This window comes from Corvus brachyrhynchos, unplaced genomic scaffold (assembly GCF_000691975.1).
Source record: "Corvus brachyrhynchos isolate BGI_N302 unplaced genomic scaffold, ASM69197v1 scaffold32, whole genome shotgun sequence".
In the NCBI taxonomy this organism is placed as follows: domain Eukaryota; kingdom Metazoa; phylum Chordata; class Aves; order Passeriformes; family Corvidae; genus Corvus; species Corvus brachyrhynchos.
In genome coordinates this window covers 5,199,922-5,212,029 of record NW_008237919.1, presented here as the reverse complement: position 1 = coordinate 5,212,029, position 12,108 = coordinate 5,199,922, and the positions used below count along the sequence as shown (strand labels likewise).

Sequence of the window (12,108 nt, the reverse complement as noted above, 5' to 3'; positions counted from 1 at the left end):
ACTTTCCCATTCTTCAGGATGTCTGAACCTTCTAAACTGCACATTACAGATGACAATACACTTCCCACAACAGGTTGAAAAAAGCACTGGGATTTAATTAGAGCATCAAGATTTCTGTATAGAAAAGCATAGGTTGTGTTCTGAGATCTGTGGATAATGGGAGGATATGGGTACTGCTTCTGTGTGGACCATTTTAAATCCAGGATGGCTTCCACTAAATCAAAGCTAATATGTTGGCTGCTCTGTCGGACTGTTAATGTCTCTGCACTGTGCTTCTCGGCAGTCTCGCTTGGCGCGCCATGTACTACTTGGCAGTCTTTTTTGGCTGGCTCTGGGCATCCAGGATATGTGGCACCAAATGGACAAATCTAATCCCAACTTTACATGCAGGGGTGCCTCATGCTAATGGACTCTCTTGAGATGTAGGTAGATTTGGAGTTGGTTCATGGAAAAACTGTCACAGTTGGCCCCATCATGCTCCTTGTTTCCAGACTGTAGCAGATGAACCCTAAAGCTGATTGACAGATAAGTAATTCAGGCCTGTCAGAATTGGAGCTTCTACTCTGGGTAGTGCAGGAGACATTAGATGCTTTATGGACTTGTGATGGCTACAGAAGCAGCATTGTGCAAATGTAGTTGTGCTCGGTATAAATTAAATTCAGCTAAACCCCAAGATGCTTCAGCGTTAAGCCAGTTTGGTTGTCTGCATGTTTGATGCACAACTCAGGCAACTGAGAGTTTACTGTACTTCTGGTGCATGTGTTGGTCATTAGTACTGTACATAGATTTTTTGTTTTTGTTTTTTTTTGGTTCTCAAAATGGACCTGCTTTGCTGTAATGAGATCAAATTACTCACTGTATCAAATTAGTCAAAATACTATTAACATAGCTTATTGGTGAATACTAGGTGAGGGAAATCAAGGAAGCAGGTACTGCTGTGAGATGTCTAAAATTATTTACGTGCAGGAAGGTACTGTGTGTTGCAATAGGGATGTTGCAACACGTGTATTAGTCAACGAGGCCCGTGGAAAAGAAATACAAGGACAGATTCTTGGTAGATGTTTCAGAGGTGTTTATTTCTCCAGCCGCATGGCCGGGGCTCTGCCGAGGAACTGTTACAGTCATGGGACCCGAGGGTCCTTCCCCACGCAGGGGAACACAAACCAACCAATGGGGAACGAGGCTGGCCAGGGAAACCCCGTGCCTCCCACCCAGGACCCCATGGCTGGGGGGAGGGACCCCAACAGCTGTGTTGAGCTCTGGGTCATGGAAATGACTCAAGGCAACTGTTCCAGATAACGTGTGGTCTTCTTGAGTATTTTTCATCTCTAGGCATGAAAATTGCTGTGCTATGAAGAATTTTTTTAAGAGCGCCAACGACAAAAACTAGTCCGTCCTTTGCAGCATTAAATATTTTCTTCCTTTGAGAGCATCAGTACAGGATGAGTTTCCGCACACAAATCCTAAAGCAAGACAAGTCTCTGCAGCCTCTATAAATATGCTTTCTAAACCAGAAGCTAGATCAAACCCTGTAAAATAAAATGTAGTCACATCCTGCAACAAGAAGACTAGGGTAAAAATGATGACATCCTTGTTGTTGAGCATTTATGGGAATTTTAGGGAAGACAGAAACTTTACTCTTGTATGTTTGTATTAATGACTGTTGACTGTTTAAAAACCAAAAATGTTAGTTTTCCTAGTTTTTTTAAGGAAACGATGAAGTATTTACAATCTTGAAAACAACATTGGAATTAGATAATTAATAAAACTAATGGATGAGGTTGGAATAGAAGTGTAGGTAGAAGTATGGCTGATGTCAACTTAAAAGATAACGCTGTCTGAAAGGGAAAACTAGGCAGTAGAGAAGGAGAGGTGCAATATTCAGAGAGGTGCAATATTTGGAGATGTGCAGTATTCAGAGATGTGATGTTTAGAGAGCTCTTGGAAGCTCAGTAAATAAGTTAGTTGATATGCCTACAATGCTTAAACCATAAAGTTCACCTCTGTTGGAATGAATTGATAGCTCTTATCTTCTGTAATAGCGTATGCCTTTCTTTCTTAGTGTTCTCCTTCAAATGACTGAAGTAGAATTACTAGGTAAAAATACAAAGCTTTTAGGGGCTGGCTAAATAACAGGTATTGTTTTTATGAACATTTCTGCTTGTAGTTCTGCGTTGTTCAGTTGTGGTGGTCCAATAGTGGTCCAGTGATAGAGGCAAAAATGCATGTAATCTTAATGCAGAAGATTATAGAGCTTCTTTCTAAACACCAGTTAGCTCAGGTGCTCTTGAATATTCTTAAAGAGAAAATTACCATAAATATAAACAAAAGACAGTGTTAACACTGTATCAGTACTTAATCTGTAGCAGTGTATTACAAGGAATCTTTAACTGGTTTTGAAAATGAGTACCTTAAAATGTTGTATTTTGGCAAATCATCAAAATAAATTTCCTGTTACAGGGATAGTTTCTCTTACTTTTATCTTCTCTGAAATAGCCTTTTATGCATGGATTTATTCATGCTTGAATGACATGATTCAGCTACCACTAAGCAGGAACAATTCTATCAGGTTCAAGCTTCATGACTGTAGTAGAGTTATCTCCTGACACCTGCATGGCTTGCAAAGTGCTTGGTTACAGTTCATTAGCCCCTTTTGAGTACCTGGGAAAAAAAAATTGAGTGCTTGAAAGGTGTTCCTAGTGTTGGGAGATGAATTACTTTTTTTCTTGATTTTTTTAAGTATAGGGACATTGAATGTCTCATTTAATAAATTGGGATGTGACAAAGCAGATAATAAAATTGAGAACAGATATATAACTGATAGCTACAGAAAAAATTGACAACAAAAAGATGGCTCTTTAATGGAAGGAATAAAATGGAGTGGAATCTCTTGTCACAGCAAAGCCACATAAGAGAACCTCTTGATTAATTTTTAGTGCACCCTCCAAAACGTGATTTCTCTGTGGGTTTTTTGTCTTTACTGACTTCTGTTCCTTGTTGACAGGATTTTTTTTTCAGTCTCGTTTGTTTCATGGTATTAGAAAAAATGTTCTAAGCCTAGGACTTAGAACTAAGCTTAATTTCCCAGCTGTACTGTAATAGAAATTATCTAGTTTGCCCTCAGGAACTGAAATTTTTATAAAATGAGAACTTACTTGGCTAAGATTGTTTTTTTCCCCCTCCACCCCTTTTTAGCAAGTTTCCATATTCATGGTGTTTTCCATAGTCCTGGGAAACAATTCATTCTCTGTCAAGAAGTTCACTAGTGTCTTAGTTCATAAGTAGCATGTCAGATTATTCTCTCAGGTCACTATTTAGTAATGACGGGATTGTCACTTGACTGTCATGAGAAACTGTATCCCTATCTCCTGGAACAACCTTCAATTCAAGACAGATAATCAGTTTTCTTTGCATATCACAAGTGTTTTCTACCTGAAATTATAAGCTTGTGCATCAATTACACCTTTGTGGTTCTTGCTCTGTTGTGAACTATCATGACAAAAGGTCAAAACAATTCTGAAACAAATTTTCTTAAAAATGTCTTCTGTACTCTGTTAACCTACATATTTGTAGTCCATTGAGGTCGTTTGAGTTGTTCATTGTGGACTCAATACAGTGCGTGCTTTGCAAGGTCCTAGTGCTCTCCTGGAAAGCCTGTAGTCATATAGTTTTCAGTTGATATAAGCTGGGTAGTTTTCACTTAAGTGATTTGTTCCTGTCCTTCATCTCTCCAGAGTCAGCGTAGGCTTAGTTCATGAGTGGGTAAGGGGTAGTCTAGTTTTTATCCCGAAGTTCTATTGTGTTGACAAGTTATTGATAGTCTTTCTTTTAATTTATTTGAATTTGTTAAGAACTTACTGGGAAGAATCATGAAATCTCAGCTGATTTATATTAACTGCCTTTCCCACACTTTATAAATTCTTGTAATTTGGCTTTCACTCTAACTTGAAATATTGCAATCATTACTGAAATTACAACTTGTTAGTGGGAGCTGCCTTGATTTCCTGCATTTGTTATTTTTCTCATCTCTTTGCCCAAGCAAGAAATGCCAGTAGTGTGATCCTGTGGGCTGGGATAAATAAGTATGTGTGTGAGCTGATAGCTTCTGTTGCTTTAATAATGGTTTTGTATTTTCAGAGTATCACAGTGCATATAATTTGTGCTTTTTCTATTTTAAAAAACCTAACATCACAATCCAACTAACAAAACCCAAGAGCTTGGCAGGGCAAGCATTCTTTCGGAGAAGAAATTTACATCTTCAAAGTCTTAATAACAGAACCTTTTTTATATATCATGACTTGAAATTTCTTAATTTCAAAACTACAGAACAAGTAAATACACTTGCAATGGAATGAGTAAAATGTTTCATTTCAAACTAGGATCACTGTATTTCAATATGAAACAGAATTAAAAATTAATCAATTTCAAAATAATATTTTGGAAAATGTAAAAATAATAAACTGTTGAAATTCTTTAGCCTGCCATTGCTCTTCTCACACTGGTTTTTAGCTTGGATCAAAACTTGGAAATGAAACCTGCACTGTGTATACTGGTGGAATGCGGGCATATATTTCTGTTGCCAGCTTCCAAAGTATAGGTGTTCTTACAGCTATATCCTACTAATATTAATTAGCAGTGTATTTTGTTCCAGTGAACATGATAAAAATGATACACAACAGGATTTATTATTGCCTGCAATGAATTTGTTTGAGCTGAAAACACTTAAGTTTTATTCTATAAGGCAAACAATGGCTTTAGCTCTGGTACCTCAAAGGTCAGCTTTTTCCTTCTTGTGATATGGATTGTCTACTTCTGTATTGGAGTAGACTCAGAACAGACCATTTCATCATTTGAAGTGGCTGGGAGTGGGTGGTAAAGTAATTTCTGGAAGCATTGTCTTTTGGAGCTCACTCTGAGCTCTCTGTTTGGATATGACAGCTGGGAGAAGAGAGCACATTGCAAAGTATGGTCTCTAAATCCTGTAAAATAAAAAAAAGAAATCTCATTTGTTGATAATGCAAGTAAGTGAAACAAAAGGCTATAATGGGTTTAAATTTTATATGCTATCTTAATGGAGTGTTAGCAGCAAGATTTGTTTAAACAATATTTCTTCTTACAGTGATAGTTAATGTTAATAACTGAAGTGTAGACAGTTTGAGACTTGCAAAGTCTAAGCATTATGCATGTCTATATATATGTGCACACAGGAAACCTCGACCTGTCTCTCAGCTGGTTGCACAACAGGTTCCTCAGCAATTTGTGCCCCCTACACAATCAAAGAAAGAGAAAAAAGACAAAGTAGAAAAGGAAAAAAGTGAAAAGGAAACAACAAGCAAAAAGAACAGTCATAAGAAAACCAGGTAAAGAATTTAGAAACTTTTGCAGTATTGGTAAAATGTAATTTACAAACAAAAATAAGAAAATGTTCTTTGATTTTACTGCTTTCTAAGTGCTATGGCAAACAGGTTATATATTGGTGTGGAGTTTCATTGGTTTAGGCTGTCTATAAAATGCGAAGATCTGCAGTGTGTAGTTGTGGCCAGAAGATGGAGATCAGCTGAATGAAGAAAGACTTTTTAAGGGTTATTAAGGATATTGTTTTAAGGGTTATAGAAGTATTTGTCACATCATACAGAACTGTTGATAGGCAAATTGATGATATTAATCTCTGGAAAAGAGAGGGGGTGGAAGTGACAGGTTTTCATGCAAAATAATAGGGGGAGGAGAGAGAACCAGTACCAGACTGCAGATTAGTAGGGAAAAGAACTTGGTTATTGATAGCCTTGTAGAACCCTTTAGCTTTGAAGGGCTGAACTAGGGCATAAATTAATGTGACAGGATAAGGTATGTGTATTACCTAGTGATAGAAGTCTCTATGCTACATCTGGGATGCTGAAAGACTCTTAGAACTGAAAACATGAAATACTGCAGTACAGACAAGCAGTTGTAAAAGCCTTGATCTTGCTGTGAGGAAGGAGGGTGCAAACTGCTAAACAAAAGCAGCAGGTTTAACCCCTAATTCATCATAATCTAAGCATAAAGTTATTGTGGCAAGAATGCTGTGCCAAAAAAGCTGAGAAATAGATAAGACATGAAGTCTAAGCAAATATGGGAGGAAGTATTGATTTTTTTTTTCTTTTTTTTTTTTTTTTTTTTTTTTTTTCCTTTGGAAGCAGTCCAAAATAGCCCAGCCAAGAAATATCCTTTGGGATTAGTTATGCAGAGAAGTAGCAGATGCTTCTGTTGTGCCTGAAATAGGATCATTAGGATCAGAACAAGGGAGAGACTGAGAGTCAAGAGAGAGCAGTTATTAGGAAAGTCATGGTTAGGATTAAGGACACTGAGGTGTTATTTCCTTTCCTTCTTTCATTTTTAAATACTCAAATTTACAAGCTTACCTCATGCAGCTGAAGTTCTTCAGTTATGAAGCATTTGACATTAGTATAGTGAGCCTTAGTTAAGCCAATTAAAAATTATAAATTGAAATATTAGTGGGTAAATTGCAGTAGTACAGTAAAAATGTACAGTAAAAAAGTGATTTTTAAAGAGTAAAGAAATTTGAAAAATAACTAAAATAAAATCTTGTACCAAAATACCAGTATTACCTTGCATTAAGAATTGCTATTTTTTTTTAATGCTTCAAACAGTTAATTTTTCCAAGAATTTTTTCACTAGGTAGGATAGTAATTAAGAATGCTTGATTTGTTTAAGCAGATTTCTTTAGTATGCTTTGGGGAAAGGATATCCTTTTCTTTTTGCCTTAAAATGTGTCTATTATTACTGGAAACAACCATAAAAATCTTCATGCACATTTAATATAATTAATAAACTCCAGGTACACAGCACTTGCACAAGTTGATAATTCTGAAGTTTTCTCTCTATTCCAGTGATGCAGATCTGCAGTTTTTTCTGAGATGCTTCAGTCATGTTGTTTCAGCCTCAGGGGAGCACGATGTCAAAGCCTATCTCAGTTCTAGTGGAGGAAAGGCATGAGTTGTTTCAGCTGAAGTGAATGGGAACCAATTCTACTTCAAACAAATTCAGATGATAGCGTAAAGGTTAGGGCTTTGGTGCTATCACACCTGCGAACATGTGATGTCATTATTTCATTGCAGCTTGAGCCAGTGATAGCTGTGGAGTCAGTTAAATGCACTGACTAAATAAACTGTGCTGTTCATAACTGCTTGTATGTATTCAGCTGTCCGGTACCAGTTTTTCATGATGATCATGGGAAAGGACTAAATTGAAAGTACTTTATGCTTGTCACTAGCAAAAATATGATGGCAAAATGTAAGTAAAATTATTCTTTAGTTCTTTTTGTTGGGAAAAATCAAACAATTGAAAGATTAGATGATGTTACCCTATCAACACTGTATGTAACACTCATCTCTGCATAATTTAGAACAGAGCCTATGCGAGGAATACCAGAGTTATACTGTAAACACAAAGTCCAGTTCAAATAGTACACTAGTGATCCTAGTGAAGTTTCGAAATGAGGTAACACCTGCTGCAAGTTAACACTGTCTGTGCTGTTGAATTCAAAAGACAGACACCAACATCTTCATTACTGAGCATAATTTTCTACTTAGAATTGTTGCTTCAGTCTCCTGCAGAGATGGATGTTTCCTTGGATCAAATTTGTAACTTTGCATAGTCACAATAAAGACTTGGGTTTCAAAAGTAAAAACATTCACATACATATTGCTGCACAGTGACATTATTCATAATGTCAAGTTCTAAATAGTTTTAGAAGAAGGTAATGTGTTATATTCAACTATTTCAATGTAAAACATACTAGGAAACTACCATTAATACTTCTGGTACATTGTTTTCCTACATAATACATGTTGCAAAAAGAAATCTTATATACACGTTTGTTCTCCAGAGCTCCTAAAAAGTAGGAGGGAGACAAGATAATAAGATGGTGTGTGTGCTTTTAATATGATTATTTCCTTTATTTAGGCCAAGGTTGAAAAATGTGGATCGAAGTAGCGCTCAGCACTTGGAAGTTACCGTTGGAGATCTGACAGTCATTATTACAGACTTTAAGGAGAAAACTAAGTCGCCACCTGCTTCCAGTGCTACTTCTGCAGATCAACACAGTCAGAGCGGGTCTAGCTCTGACAACACAGAGAGGGGAATGTCCAGGTCATCTTCACCCAGAGGAGAAGCATCATCACTGAATGGGGAATCTCATTAAAGTTTATTTCCTCCAGTTTCTTTAGTCTTTTCAAAACATGCAAATACATAACTTCTGTCACCTGTTACCACATTTTCATGACAGATTAGTCATGCATAATTGATATGTTGAGTGGACATGATGCAGTTAAAAAAAAAAAAAAAGAAAAAAAGTGCAGTGGTAGAAACAATAACAGCATGAAGCTGAGTCAAGGGAGGTTTAGTTTAGATACCACAAAAGGTTTCTCACCCAGAGAGTGGTTGGGCACTGGCACAGGCTCTCCAGGGAAGTGGTCACAGCACCAAACTTGACAGAGTTCAAGAAGTGTTTGGACAATGCTCTCAGGTGCATGGTGTGACTCTGGGCCTGTCCTGTGCAGGGCCTGGAGTTGGACTCAATTATCCTTGTGGGTCCCTTCCAACTCAGCTTTTTCTGTGATTCTATAGTAATTTAAATGCAACCTACAAATGGTTATGAAGCATCTTCAGACCAACTTTTTCATCTTCATGTGTAAGGGTGCCATGAAAATGTGGTTTGAATGTTCATTATGCAGTGTTATTGGTATGTCCATTTTCACTTTTAGTTTAGTGAATTCTAACACAACTCTTGGAGTCTCTACTATTGGCATGTACTGAATTTAAATTTTTATAACATAGTTCAAGCTGCCTAAATATGTATTATTTGAGAATTGTGAAACATAGTTATATGTATGCAAGTCAAAGATCAACTTAATCAATTATTGCTGCAACAGAATTTTCATAATAATTATCTTCTTAAAAACACCTGCTGGTACTTGGTGTGGTTAAATAGGAAAAATGTTATTAAAGAAAACATTTGTATGGATTTTTGCCAATGTTTGACACATTTTACTAGATTACTGTTACTGAATTATGTTGATGGTTTTACCAATATTTTTTGACACTTAAAACACTTATTGTAATGTTTACAAGCAAAATAGAAAACACATTCTAAGCATTGATTAGTTAACCTTGCAATTCAGGTAAAGTACTGCATTGTCGCTGTACACTGGTATTCTGTGTTGTGTAACAAATACTGAACCTCAGATGGTGATGCATTTGGCAAAAACTATTTGGAAATATGAAAGTTTAGAAAAGCTTTAAAAAGAACAGAACTGCAGTTTTCATTTCTGCTTAGTGCTGTTTCCTTGCCCCAGATTTTTCTAGTGTCACGTAGTCACTTATGATTTCAGTACAGGAATATATCTGATATTGCACAAGAATAAGGAAATAACAATTCTTTTTTTTTTTTTTTTGTTTCTGAATAAATTTCTTTAATATTAAATTGGCCTATTAGAATATATTATGTCATAAATAATTTGGAAAAGACTCAGTATCCTACTTTATGGCATAAACGGTCAACATTTACGCACTTAGCAATATACTGATACAGAGCAGAACTATTTACAATACCATCTGGTATTATGTAACATTACCAATAAAATATTTTTGTGAATACAGATTTTGCATTTTTGTTTACAACCAATAAGTGTTTTGATACATACATACAATTCATGTATAGATTTTAAATTATATATTCTGGTTCAGTACAAAAGTCCATTTAGCTCCTTTTAGTGAGGTAGTGCACTTACACTCCTGTGAGCCTTTTCTTTTTCATTCAAAGTAAATATATTTTTAAGCCCATGTGAAAGTTGGATGGACCTTCTTGGTATTGAATCCAGCCCCAAATTATTACCAACATATGATATGTCTTCTTAACAGCTTAAAACAATGGATTTTTGTAGCCCCTGACAATTGTGATGTTTGGTGGTTTCTTGTAGTAATGTATTTTTCTGTTTTTAATGCAGTACTTACAGGCACAATGGTACTGTTCTATTTTGTAAGATGCTAGTTGTGAAATACAGTTAGTTGCATAAAATGAGAGTCTGATGTGATATCTGAGAACATACATACCTCATCCCTTGGTGTTGCTGTTTAAACTTTTTAGACATCAAATGTTAATTATAGGCTATTTCAGATGGATAACTACTGACCTGTTTATTATGTATTCTGCTTTATCTTACTAAATAGGATGTCTGTTCATTGCTGTTACCTGGCCAAATTTAGTATCTGTAAAACAATGCTTTTTAAGGTTCTTAAATGTTTTTGGGGCCAGGCTAATGTTCAGAATAACATACACTAGTTTTTAAAAGAAAAATACATGCTTCTCAACTTTATTTTTTTATATTTTATTTTTAGGTGGGACTATTTGCAGAATATACTGATGTAATGGATTACAAAAGAACTGAAACTGCTTAAAGTAAGCAGTTTAAGGATAGTAAATCTCATTGCAAGAAGTTTTATGAAATGTGTTTCTAATTTAAAATGTAGTGAATGCTAACACATTTCAGAATTCCTTGCAAAGAAATAATAATCTATTACCAGTAATTCACTAAATGGGAAATGTATTTTTATTTAAGTTTATGTGAATAAACCACCCAGCACTGCCAACAAGAGGACTCTATCTTCAGAATTAAGTAGCCGTTTGGTTTGAAAGGAAGGATGGAGTGGATTTTACTATGAGTCAACTGTCTCTAGAGAATAATCTCAAAAATGTAGTACAAGTATGGTTATCAAAAGGAATGCAAAAAGTCTCACTGTTCTTTATGGAACAAGACACTGAAGAGCAATTTCTACTACAGGTGCAACAGAAGTCAGGATCTAAAAAGCTGAGGTGGTTTTAATTGAACTATTAGGTTGCCAGAGTTTCATTGCAATGATGCCTGTTTTAGCATTAAGCAAAGTTAGGTTTTTACCTGTTGGTGATTAAAGGGATATGATAATACTGACAGCAGAATAGACAAATTCTAAGCAAAATACTGCATTTGAATCTGTTCGTAATATAATTTAAGTGAACTTCACTTTCATAATTTCTAAATAATTTTGACTTGTAGTAATCCTAAGTCCTTTTTTCTAACTGTAAATATATTTAAAAGCATCTTTACTCCATTTATAAAAAGTGAAAATTTAATGTTGTAATGTGTTCTGATTAGCTAAGTTTCTCTGTGATTGCTCTCTGCATAAGAACTGTTATTTGTTAAATCTATATATGCACCAGTCTGCAACAGCCATACATCCTGGGATGTTAATGAAATGGTGGCCCAACAAAGACAAGTGTGATAGTGTTCCATGTAAATGAGTTCCTTTATGTGCTGATTGATTGTCTGGTTTCAGAAAGGAAAAGGGGGGAGAAATGGGGGAAAATTAAATATAAATAGTTCATTGATAAAGGGTACAGTAATTCAGTCTCTTATCTTCCTAACTTTGCCATTAATTATAGGTGGTATAAGAAAAAGAACAATATACAGTTGAGACTGATTTCTTCTTTTCATTAATTTAAATCTACATATTAGAGATAAACAAAAATTCTTCTCAGTAGCAGGTTGAATTATGCCATATAAAATCTTGATTCCAACAGAGGAGGTAGTAATAAATAAATTACATTTAAAAATTTAAAATTCTTGATATGAAGAGTCTTGATATTAAGAATATGACTGAAGTCTTAACCTATTATGTGTTTATCTAGATATTTGGTGTTTTGGGGCATAGATTGTAAAATCTCAAAAATGGTTTGATTTTATAATTTGTGCACTTTACTTTTTTTTGATATTATGAATAGCACATTTTCAAGTAGCCATGCAAGACAGAGTACTTTCTAGAATTTGTTTCTATTGGTTCACTGTAGTGTTTAGGCAGTTCTTCTAAACTTCACATCTTGCAACTTAGATTCTTTACTTTTTTCTCTCCTGTCTCAAAAGCCTGACAGTTTCCTACATTTTGCTGATTGATTTTACTTTGTTATACAGGATTGATTTGGCATGGAACTGTGTTGTGTACTTTTTGTCCAGGGTTCTTTAACTGTATCTGTTTGGGGTTTTCTTTCTCTAACATGCCTTTATTTGGCTCTTCTCC

General features: G+C 35.3%; 1 protein-coding gene across 1 annotated transcript; it reads left to right on the top strand.

Annotated features, from left to right (window-relative positions):
- Nucleotides 1-4,748: 4,748 nt before the first annotated feature.
- Nucleotides 4,749-10,373, top strand: YAF2 (YY1 associated factor 2). Its single transcript, XM_008632864.2, has 3 exons — nucleotides 4,749-4,774; nucleotides 5,145-5,360; nucleotides 7,963-10,373. Exons 1-3 carry the CDS (start codon nucleotides 4,749-4,751, stop codon nucleotides 8,198-8,200), a joined length of 480 nt encoding a protein of 159 aa, XP_008631086.1. The 3' UTR covers nucleotides 8,201-10,373.
- Nucleotides 10,374-12,108: the final 1,735 nt, after the last annotated feature.